The following is a 12,235-nucleotide window of genomic DNA, read 5'->3' as shown; positions in this document are numbered from 1 at the left end:
CACTGTCTTGCTGAAAATCTCTGTGAGCTATCCGACTTCCTACGAAGTGAGATAGGAGCTCTGGTAGCATAGTGCCCAAGGCACTTGACTGCGAACCAGAAGGCTAGTGGTTCAAACCCACCAGCCACTCCTTGGGAGGAAGGTTCGCAATCTACTTTCATAATGATACCACCTTGGAAACCCAAGGAGGGGTCGCTATGAGTCAAGTCTGACTTGACGGCACATGACAACAACATCCAGTGAGATAATTCGTATGAAAGCATCTCTTCTTGCTTGGTACATAACAAAAACTAAACCAAGCCAAACTAACTGCCAATGAGTAAATTCTGACTCATTGTGACCCCCATTGGGTTTCCAAGGCTGTAAATCTTTACGGAAGCAGACCGCCTCATCTTTCTTCTGTGGAGCAGCTGGTGGGTTAGAAGTACCAATCTTGGTTAGCAGCTTACTGCCTTAACCACTACACCACCAGAGCTCCTTAAATAAGGTGTTTCTGGAAGAAATTCTGGCTGTGTTCAAGTAGAAGTTGCCAGGGTAGGGTGTCCAATATGTGTCTCTTTTCCACCGTTTTATTAATAGCCTCTATCTTGCATTAGGCTCAGTCATTTTCATTTTCTCCTGTTGGAGTGACGCTGGCCTAAAAAAAAAAAAAATCCTTGGCATCTTGTTATTATTATTGTTAGTTGAATTGGCTCTGCCTCATGGTGACCCTGTGTATGACTGAACAAAGCATTGGCTGGTGCTGTGCCATCTTTGTGATTGTTGATATGTCTGAGTCTACTATTGTGAGTGTTGTGTCAACCCGTCTCATTGAGCTGAAGCCAAGGTCGAGGGGCTTTCACCCAGCCCCTAGAGCCCAGCACTTTGAACTCAGGCTTCTAGCCTCCAAAACTGTAAGAAAATAAACTCCTGCTTGTTAAAGCCATTCCATTCGTGGTATATATTCCTGTCAGAGCAACATTAGGGAACCAAAATACCTCCCATCAGGTTGAACCGTGTACGGGCTGGCTTCTTTCCCCTGCACACCCACCTGCCTTATCTTCCACGCCTTTGTCCACATTTCCCCACACGGGGAGTATCTCCCTTCTCTTCCCTGTGATGGAATCTACCCAACCTTCAAGGCCCATTTCTAATACCACCTCCATGAAGTGCGTTCTTCATGGACACACTTCTCCAAATGAATACACTCATTCTCTACAGCATGACCCAGTGGGAATGGCTCAGGCTGTGGAGTCAGAAAGACTTGGGTTCACACCCAGGTCTGTCCCTTATTGCAAGGGCTTAGATAAATGACTGCTCTTCTTTGAGCCTCAGCAAATGGGGTAACAATATAACCAAGCTCATAGGGTGGTGGTGAGGGTTAATGACATTTATTATATGTCCAATGGTTAATGTGCTCAGTTGCTAACCTGAAGGTTGGAAGTTTGAATTCACCCAGAATGTGCCTTGAAAGAAAGGCCTGGTGATCTACTACAAACCATTAAAAACCCTTTGGAGCACACTTCTACTTTGACACACAAGTCGGCATTGACTCAATGGCAACTGGTTATTATATGTCCAACTTCGAATGCAGAGCTTTCCATATAGTAGAACCTCAATTAGTGGTTTTTTTCCTTTCTTTCTTTCTTTTTTTTTAAATAGAAAATGGAGAGTTTCTTTCCCTGGATCTTGGAGGATCCAAGTTTCGGGTGTTAAAGGTGCAAGTCTCTGAAGAGGGGAAGCGAAACGTCCAGATGGAGAGCCAGTTCTACCCAACACCCAATGAAATTATCCGAGGGAACGGCTCTGAGGTACCCAGACAGGCAGCTGCTGTGAAGGTGGGGCGGCCTTGGCATCACATTGAGGAGTGCCCATGCCTCATCCCATAGTCCTTTGCTTTCTCTTCTCTGCAGCTGTTCGATTATGTAGTTGACTGCCTGGCCGATTTCATGAAGACTAAAGATTTGAAGCATAAGAAATTTCCTCTTGGACTAACTTTTTCATTTCCCTGCAAGCAGACTAAATTGGAAGAGGTAAGCTGGTGGAAGGTTGGGCATGGGGTGGGGGAGCTATGCAGGATGTGAGGTCGGGGGTTACAGGGTATGTGCTCATATGAGAGGAGTTGGGAAGAGGAGGACCCAGGGCATCCAACAGGAGTTTCTTTTCTTTTTTTTAAATGAGGAGATAGAGATGTGAGACAGAGACCTTGTTACCCCAGGTGCTTTGATTTTACACTTAACATGGGCACAGCTTAAGGAGCCCAGTGGTTCTCAAACCTCAGTGTGCATAGAGATCCTCTCTAGGGCTAGTTAAAACACAGAATGCTGGGCCCCACCCCAGAGTTTTTTTAACCAGTGGGTCTAGTGTGGGGCCCTAAATTTGCATTTTTAACAAGTTCCAGGTGATATGGATGCTGCCAGCCTGGGTACCATAGTTAGAATCATTGACATAACTGACTAGAATAAAAGCTAGTTGGCTGGGGTAGCTCACCTCTCCAGCTGACCCTTAAGGGTTGAGGTGGGGTCACTGGAGTGAACGTTACTGAGGAGAGCCGGTGCCTGGAATGTGCACAGTCTCGGCTGTGCCCCTGTCCCGTGTACGTCTCAGGTAATTCACCTTTGTGCACCCAGCTTTTTAATTTGTAAACAGGGGGAAGATAAACCCAACCTTATGTAAATCTGTGAGAATAAGTAAGGGAACATGGAAAAGGACAATGAATGTTCTGCGACCAGGGTGTTAGGGTCATGAGTCAAGTCTGGGTGGAGACTCCTGATCTCCTACTGCATATACTGTTCTATCATCCAGGGTACAGTCACATCATGAACTTGAAACCTCCCCCTCCAAGAACCAAACTCACTGCCACGGAATCGGATCTGACTCATAGCGAACCCTCCTTGGGTTTCCTAGGCAGTGTAACTACGGGAGTAGATCAGTAGATCACCGTATCTTCCTTCTGAGGAGTGGTTGGTGGGTTTAAACTGCCAGGCTTCTGGTCAATAGTCAAATGCCTTAGGCACTGCACTCTCAAACTTCGCCCTAGAGATTTCTAATTTCCTTTCTTAGGGGTGTGGGGAAACAGCATACTGCATCTCTCACTTCCCTATCAGGAGCTCTGGTAGCATAGTGCCTAAGGCACTTGACTGCTAACCAGATGGCACGTAACAACAACAACAACACTTCCCTATCAGGTGACGCTATGAAGGCAGAAGTTAAAGAGAGCTGCCACAGGGTGGCGCTGTGTTTAAGTTGAAAAAAGAAAGAAACAAACAAAACTCTGGTTGTAAATGGAAATCAGGGACCGTTGTCTTATTGAGCTGTGTCCTTCACTCACAGGAGACCTAGAGCAAACTCTGAATGTCAGTTCTCTTATCCATAAACCAAAGAGGTTATTGGAGGAGTGGTGGCCGGGAAGTTTGTGACTTTGGCTAAGCCACTTTTGACTGTGTGGCCTTGGGCAAGTCTCTTAACCACCAAGGTCTCTTCCAGTCTGAAGCATTCAATGATGATTTGCTATTTCAGACATGAAATGCTTGGGAAACACCATTTGTAGGCAAATGATTGATAATGCAAATTGAGAACCATTTTTCTAAATTGAGATTAAGTTCCCCAGGGATTCCTACAAGACAACACCATGTTAGTCCTATTTTACGGGCCTGGTCAACCCTTTATTCTGCACACATAGTATGCATCTACTATGCACCAGGTGCTGCATTATTCATGTACTCCAGCTTCTCCGATGAGGATGACACAGCATCGGGCAGTATTCTGTTCTGTTGTGCACAGGGTTGCTGTGAGCTGGAGCCGGCTCAACGACACCAAACAGCAACAGCAGCATACACCAGGTAGAGCTCTGATGGTGCAATGGTTAAGGCATTCAGCTGCTAACCAATAGGTTGGCAGTTTGAACCCACCAGCTACTCTGCCAGAGAAGGATACAGCAGTCTGCTTGCATTAAGATTTACAGCCTCAGAAATCCTATGGGGCAGTTCTATTCGCTATGAGTTGGAATGACTCGATGGCAGTGGGTTTGAGTTTTGGTTTTTATTCACCAGGTGTCTTCATTCTCATGAGAGGGGCAGGGAAGCGATATTTCCATTTTACAGATGAATAAACTGATACTCAGATTAAATGGTTTGTCTAAGATTTCATGAATCCAAGTGTCCTAACTCTTCAGCAGTTGCTCTTTCAGCCTTTATATATAATCTTTGCAACTCTCCAGATAAGAATAATAGATAATTATTTCTTTTAAATTATTGGAAGAACAGTTTAAATTGTTAGAAAAGGCCGCTAAAGAAACCATTAGGACAATTGCTGTGATTCACTTAGGTAAGAGAAGGCCAACGGAGACACATGTGAACTCTGAAATTTCTGCATCTAATGTTCACATGGGGTAGAGGTGGCTCTATCAGAACTGTCACCTTCCATGCAGGGGACCTGGTGTCTTAGTGAACTAGTGCTGCTATAACAGAAATACCATAAATGGGTGGCTTTACCAAACAGACATTTATTTCTTTTCTCACAGTTTGGGAGGCTTGGAGTGCAAATTCAGGGTGCTGGTTCTAGGTGAAGGCTCTCTGGGAACTCTGGAGCAAGGTGTCTTTTAGCTTCTGCTCCTGGGTGATCTTCATGTGGTTTGGCATTTCTCTTCCCCATCTGTGCTTCCTTCTCTTGCTTGTTTGATCTCCTTTATATTTCAAAAAGAGATTATCTCAAGACCCAACAAGGGTGCTGCCTCATTAACATGACAAAGGGAACCCATTCACAAATGGGGTTATAACCACAGGCATGTTGTTGTTATGTGCTGAGTGGAACTGACTCATAGCGACCCCTCCTTGGGTTGCTGAAGCAGTATCACTACAGAAGTAGGTTGCCTAACCTTCCTTCCAAGGAGTGCCTGGTGGATTTGAACCATCAGCCTGGTTAGCAGTCAAGTGCCTTAGGCACTATGCTACCAGAGCTCCTTTCTACAGGCATAGAGGTTAGGATTTGCAACACGTTTTTAGGGGACCAGTTCAATCCATAGCACCTAGATTCTGTTTCTGGCCAGTGCACCTCAAGCACAGCCTGTCAGTGATGCTAAACAGGTTTCAGCCAAAGCTTCCAAATGAAGACAACCAAGAAGAAGGTCCTGGAGATCTCTTTCTGAAAACCAACCAGTGAAAATGCTATAGATCCCAACAGCTCCTTCCCAACTGATCTGGGATGGTCAAAGGTCATAGGGATGGCAAAGCGTTTTGCTCTACTGTGTACGGGGTTGCCGTGAGTTAGGGCTGACATGACAGCAGCTAACAACAACAGTATTCACATCTGAGAACGTACTTCATTCTGACTGATCTGACCTCTTCCCACAGGGAGTCCTGCTTTCATGGACCAAGAAATTTAAGGCGCGAGGAGTCCAGGACACAGATGTAGTGGGTCATCTGACAAAAGCCATGAAAAAACACCCGGTGAGGACTCACCTTGGTTTGAGGGGTTCTCCCAGCCCTAGCCCTTTTTACTGGGTGGGGTTTTGTACTGTACCTGCCCTGAGAGAATACTAAAAGAACTTAAGTCTTAGGGAAGGTCTCACTACAGTAGAGATGAGGCCAGTTTGATAACCCATCAATGAGTCTTGGTATGTGGGACTTGTTCAAATCACTGCTTGGTCTTCAAAAGGTAGCCCTGAACTTCCCAGGCCTCCCCAGCCAGTCTTGGTTCCTTCCTTTTCCCCCCACTTCTCCTCTCAGAGCCTTAAAAGAACATTTTCTCTCCTGTCTCATACCTACTCTTTCTTCATTGAGCATATTTTTAAATAATCTAAATAATTGCAAAAGGAAGACACACTCCTTGCAGAGCTGAAAAGTACACAGATAAATCCAAGTTGCCTACTACCAGCAGGAGGAATGTTTCGGTGTGTAGCCTTTGAGTCTTTTCTTTGTGAAAGTGGAATTGTATTCATTCATAGCCTTCTTTTCTCTCTTACCATTTTCATTTTATTTTAAATGGTTCCCCCGAACCCTAACCTTGGTGCAGTAACTCAAGCTGCCTCAGCAGGAGGAAACCCAGATGGGAATCCCTTGGTGCTGTCTCCCCATTCCCCCACTCCCAGGATTTGGCTGGGGCTGTGCTTGCTGGTTGAGATGCCCCTGTGGGTGAGGACTTCGGTGTTTTTTCCTGAAAGTGCCATTGCTTCCAGATTAATTGTGCTACCCTCAGTGTCTTCCCAGTGTTCCCCAAACAGGGCCTGAACTCCTGGAAGTCTGCCCTTCATATTTCCATTGCACAGAGGCATAAAAACGCACGCGTATTGGTTTCCTCTTCAGTCTCCAATCTGCCCTTCTCTCTCTCTCAAACTCTGCCCTGGTCATAGTTAAGGACACTGCATCTTAATAAAGACTTTGTTTCCCGTAGGCCCAGCAGACAGCATCTAATTATTGTCTTAACCAATCACATCACTTCTTTTGCTTCCTCTGTGTTCCCACCCACTAACACTCCCTGGGACTTGTGTTCTGGCAGGACATGGATGTGGACATCCTGGCCTTGGTCAATGACACCGTGGGGACCATGATGACGTGTGCCTACGACGATCCCTACTGTGAAGTTGGTGTCATCATTGGTAACTCAGTTTGACTTGTTTTCGGGAAGTGGGAAAAACAGGGCTGGTTTGGGGCTTAGTCTCAGCAAACTGAGTAAATTGGTGAGAGGGGGTTTGGCACTCTATTTAGGAGTAGCTACGTAGTGTTCATTCATTCATTCATTCAACAAGTGTCTGCTGAGTGCCTGTTGTGTGCCAGGTCCTGTGCTCCGTGTGGGGGTGCAGTGATGAGTTAATCCTCCAAAGTGTCCCTGTCCTCATCCAGCATTTTTGAGGAGTAGTATGAAAGGCCCAAACCAGCTAAACAACTAAGATAATCTCAGGTGTTGTTGAGTGTGATAAAGAACGTAAAGCCAGGTGACATGACTGAGAGTGAGTGGGGTGAGAGAAGACTTCTCTAAAAGGATGATGTTTGAGCAGGTGATGAGGAGGAGGGAGCCATGTGGGGATGCAGAGGAGGAAGGCTGCTGGCAAAGGAAATAGGAAACCTACGCCTTCTGAGATGGAATGTGTATGAGGTTTTTGAAGGATCCTGAAAGGCTTAATCACAGAAAGTGAAAGTCAGACAGTGTGGGCAGGACTGGGCAGATTGCATAGGACCTAGGACACAAGTCACTGTAAGATCATTGTCTTACTCTGAGGGAGCCAGGAAGCCACGGGAGGACTTTGGACAAGGATAAATAGGATGTGCTTCTTATTATTTTTATTATTGTGGCAAAATATGTATAACATCACGTTTGCCATTTTAATTATCCACAGTGACTTCATCATTTTCCGCCCCCACCAGCAATGGATGAGGGTTTCCATTTTCCCACATTCTTGCCAATACTTGTTATTTTCAATTTTTTGTTGTTGTTGTTTTATAATAGTGGGGGTGAAGTGTTAGCTCACCTTGGCTTTGATTTGCATTTCCCTGATGCTTCCTAGGGAATTCAGGAGCTCTGGTGGCGTAGTGCCTAAGGCATTTGACTGCTAACCAAAAGGCTGGCAGTTCAAAGCCACCAGCCACTCCTCAGAAGGAAGGTTGGGGAATCTATTTCTGTAGTGACACCACCTCGGAAACTCAAGGAGGGGTCACTATGAGTTGGATCCTACTCAACAGCAATGAGTTTGGTTTTTGTTGTTGTTGTTGTTGTTGTTATGGATGCCTAATAATGTTGAACATCTGATGTACATTTTCAAAAACTCATTTTAACTGCTGTGTGGAGATTGATTATTGGGTGTGAGTGGAAGCAGGATGACTGATTAAGAGACCATTGTACTGTCCAGGAGAGTTGCCATATAGGCTTGTACTGGGAAGGTAGCAATGGAGCACAGGTGCCAGGGGGTGCTTCCTGAGTTGGGAAGGGCTCTGCCGAAGGGAAGGGTCCATAAGAAGTTAGTTTGGGGTATAATAATGCCAAATTTATATGAATTATAGGTTTTCCTTGAAGATCCCCCCTTTCCCTTCTCATTCCTTTACCACTATTGGAGGAAGTTTTCTGAATTGCTTTTTCTTAAATTCGAACAGCACCTTCCTCAGCCAACTTTCTCTAAACCTGATGGGCTCCATCTGCCTTCCTGCATCCAGCAATGCCACACAGCAGATTGGGACTGCCAGCTGTGGATGGCACCCTACTACTGCCCAATGTCTGCCTTTGTAACTCTGGTGACCCACAGACTGGGTACCATGCCTAACAGTGCCACCCTTTTCTGAGAAAAGCCTTTGCCATTTATTATCTTAAATTCTGCTTTCCTATATTTCTTAGGCCTCATACTGGACTTTAAAGCCCTCAGGCTACAGCATCATTCAGGGAAAGGTACCCAAGTGCTTTTTTTAAACAGCTCTGGTGAGGCATGAAAATTGTCTCATTTTTAGTGTACAATTCAGTGCTTTTTAGTAAATTTACAGAGTTTTATAATAACTGTCACCACAATCCAATGTCAGAACACTTCCATCATCTCAAGAAGATTTCTTGTATCCATTTGTAGTCACTCCTCAGTACTCAAAGTCTTGCAGGCATTTTCTTCAAGTGACTTTATGTTTTAACAATGGATTGTTGCTTTCTGTGTGATAGCTAATCTCTGTCAAAGAAAAGAATGTAGCTATAGGCTGGGAACAGTTTTTGGCAGGCCATGAGTAAAGAATATTTTCAGTATCAAATAGAGAGGAAGCTAAGTAGTTTGGGGAAAGGATTAAAAGAATTACTGAGCATTGGTGAAAAGATTTTGTAAGATTTAGCCTCAAAAATATGCTTTGTCAGTGTCAGGGCTTCGAGCCATAATTTTTTCCATTCCAGTTATCGTTCCGGTTCACCAAAATTTTGAAAATTCTATTCTGTTCCGGTTTCACTTTGTCAACCATGACTGAACCTGTTTAAACTGGTTAGAGCCTGTTTTTGTACTCTCCAATATCAAATTTATATTTTCCAAATAGATAACCTAGAACAATTTCATCTGAAGAAATATGGCTACCAAATCCATTCTTTACATTGCAAATAATATTGCATTTGTATATTAACTTGAATTCTATTCATTTCAAGATTTTGTTATTTGTTTTGGAAGTAGCAATATTAAACTCTTTCTATGCATTCATTCATAGTTAAATCTAAAGTGACAATGATGTTCAGTTTTAATCATGGTCTCAAATTATTTCAATACAAAGAAAAACATGATTTAAAATGCATGATTTTTAAACATATATATACTTTTAAATATACTAGAATTCACTGTAACACAGAGTCACTTTAAAAATAATATTGTGGTGAAACACTCTTAATATTACTATATACATATTGAATTGAAGATTTGAAATATTTTTTTAGTAAGAAATTCTCAACTCAAAACTATAAAAAATTCTGAAAAACTTAATTTTCATGTAGGTGAAAATTCACCACTAACACTTAATAGTCCCATAAAATTAATAATTGAGGAGGGTCAGTGAAAATGGGGAAGACCCTCAATGAGATGGACTGACACAGTGGCCCAACAATGGACTCAGGTATAGCAAGGATTGTGAGTCTGGTGCAGGCCTGGGCAGTGTTTCATTCTATTGCACAATCATTGCCATAGATGCCATAGAGTCAACTCGACAACACCTGAGAACAACAACAAAATAAATAAGAATTTATTCATGAAATACTAGAAACACAAAGTATGCTATCATACCCAATACATCAATATATAAAGGAAAAGCACAATAAAATGTTTAATATTCACCCCAGTTCTAAGCTGAGGAATTGTTAAACATCACATAAAATAAACATTTTATTACAATTATAGATTTAATTCATACACAATTAAGCAGTTCATCAAGAAAACATCCTTGCAATAAACCATAATTACACCTAATTGAAAGAATGCCCTCTAATATTTTCATTTAACCTTTCCCTGTTGTCTCACAAGATGAATTTGAAACAACCTGAGAAAGCTCTTTCAACACTGACCTGAACAGCTGGTGTACCCAAAACTACCAGAGAAATTTTGTATACTTGGGGGTATTGTGAACAGTGTTTTTCCCCAAAATTCAAGAATACTTTTTCCTCTCTCATCTCTTTGTAAACCATCAAAGCTTGCTAATATGGAGTCAATGCTATCACTACAGTCATTTGATCTCAAACTTTTTTCCTTTCATTTTGAGAAATAATTCCATCTCATCAATGTTTATTTGAAATGAGAGGATTTCCTGGATTGCTTTCCCTTGTTGCACTTTCAGTATTGCTCCTTTTCACATTTTCTATCATTTCCCAAATGCTTTATACATATTAAAATATTGAGCCTTCACTCTAAGTTCAGAACAAATTAGAATTTGATAGTGAGGATCTAGATAAACTGTCCCTGACATGCTATCATTTTCCATGATAACATTTTCCCTGACATTAAAGTTTTCAAAGTGTTTCCAAAATGTATTAAGAGTTCTTAATTTTAGCTTAGTTTCCACCCACATACCAAAAACATCATTTATATTTCATATTCTTCTCAGCTAATACATCACAGCAATTTTTCCATCCTTGTGAGAATTGGTTGATGTTCAGCCATTTCAGGAGGTACATATGATCAGGAACTGATGATGGTTTGAAGGAAGAAATGCAAGCAGCACTGAAGATATTGGCAAAAAGAAACATAAACAGGGCTCCAGGAATTGACAGAACACCCATTGACATGTTTTAACAAACTGATGTAGAACTGGATTTGCTCAATTGTTTATGCCAAGAAATTAGAAGACTGCTACCTGGCCCGCTGACTGGAAGAGATCCATATTTGTGCTCATTCACAAAGAAAGGTGATCCAACAGAATGGAAATTATTGAACAATATCGTTAATATCACATGCAATTAAAATTTTGCTGAAGATAATTTGAAAATGATTGCAGCAATATGTTGTCAGGGAACTGCCAGAAATTCAAGCCAGATTCAGAGGATGGTATGGAATGAGGGATATCATTGTTGATGTCAGATGGATCTTGGCTGAAAGTAAAGAATGCCAGAAAGATGTTTACCTGTGTTTTATTGACTATGCAGGGACATTCAACTGTGTGGATCATAATAAAGTATAGATAATATTGCAAAAAAGGGGAATTCTAGAACACTCAATTGTGCTTAGGAGGAACTTGTACCTAGACCAGCAGACAGTTGTTTGAACAGAACAAGGGCTACTGCATGGTTTAAAATCAGGAAGAGTGTGTGTCAGGGTGGTATCAATTCACCATATTTATTCAATCTGTATGCTGAGCAAATAATCTGGGAAGCTGGACTATATGAAGAAAAATGTGGCATCAGGATTGGAGGAAGACTCATTAACAACCTGCAATATGTAACTGACAATGTTGCTTACTGAAAGCAAAGACAACTTGAAGCACTTACTAACAAAGATCAAAGACTACAACCTTCAGTATGGATTACACCTCAACATAAAGAAAGCAGAAATCCTCACAATTAGGCCAATAAGTAACATCCTGATCAATGGAGGAAAGACTGAAGTTTTTAGGGATATTACTTTACTTAGACCCATACTCAACATCCCTGGAAGCAGCAGTCAAGAAATCAAATGACGTATTGCATTGGACAAATCTGTTGCAAAAGATCTCTTTAAAATATTTAAGAGCAAAGAGGTCACTTTGAAGACCAAGGTGTGCCTGACCCAAGTCATAGTAATTTCAATAGCCTCATATGCATGTGAGAGCTGGACAATGAATAAAGAAGGCCAAAAAAGAATTGATGCATTTGAATTGTGGTGTTGGCAAAGAATATTGAATGTACCTTGAACTGTTAGATGAATGAATAAATCTGTCTTGGAGGAAGTACAGCCAGAATACTCCTTTAAAGTGAGAATGACCATATTTTGTCTCTCGTATTTTGGTCCTGTTGTCAGAAAGGACCAGTCCCTGACAAGGATATCATGGTTGGTAAGTAGAGGGTCAGCACAAAAGAGGAAGACGCTCAGTGAGATGGATTGACACAGTGGCTACGACGATGGGTCCAAGCATGGCAATGATTGTGCGGCTGGTACAGGACCAGGCAGTGTTTCATTCTTTGTGCATAGGGTCGCTATGAGTTGGAACCAACTCCATGACCCCTAACAATCACAACAATGTGGTTTCTATCCTGGTCTCTATACTGTTCCATCTTGTGGGGTAATCCAGTACAGGTTTCCTTGAAGCATTTTCCGAAAATTTGGGAAACAATGTTGGAATACAAAGTATTC

The 12,235-nt window shown here is 42.2% G+C and overlaps 1 protein-coding gene across 1 annotated transcript in view; it reads left to right on the top strand.

The window, feature by feature from the left end:
* HKDC1 (hexokinase domain containing 1) overlaps positions 1-12,235 on the top strand; it is a 58,243-nt gene that overhangs the window by 13,191 nt on the left and 32,817 nt on the right. The window contains exons 3-6 of the mRNA XM_007940669.2: positions 1,642-1,790; positions 1,893-2,012; positions 5,331-5,426; positions 6,475-6,574. Of these exons, the coding sequence (XP_007938860.1) occupies positions 1,642-1,790; positions 1,893-2,012; positions 5,331-5,426; positions 6,475-6,574 (465 nt within the window). The remainder of the gene's footprint in view (positions 1-1,641; positions 1,791-1,892; positions 2,013-5,330; positions 5,427-6,474; positions 6,575-12,235) is intronic.

Source organism: Orycteropus afer, unplaced genomic scaffold (genome assembly GCF_000298275.1).
Source record: "Orycteropus afer afer isolate SDZICR_OR568_19922 unplaced genomic scaffold, OryAfe1.0 scaffold00070, whole genome shotgun sequence".
Taxonomy (NCBI): Eukaryota; Metazoa; Chordata; class Mammalia; order Tubulidentata; family Orycteropodidae; genus Orycteropus; species Orycteropus afer.
The sequence above is the reverse complement of the archived record's forward strand: the minus strand, read 5'-3'. Positions and strand labels throughout refer to the sequence as shown.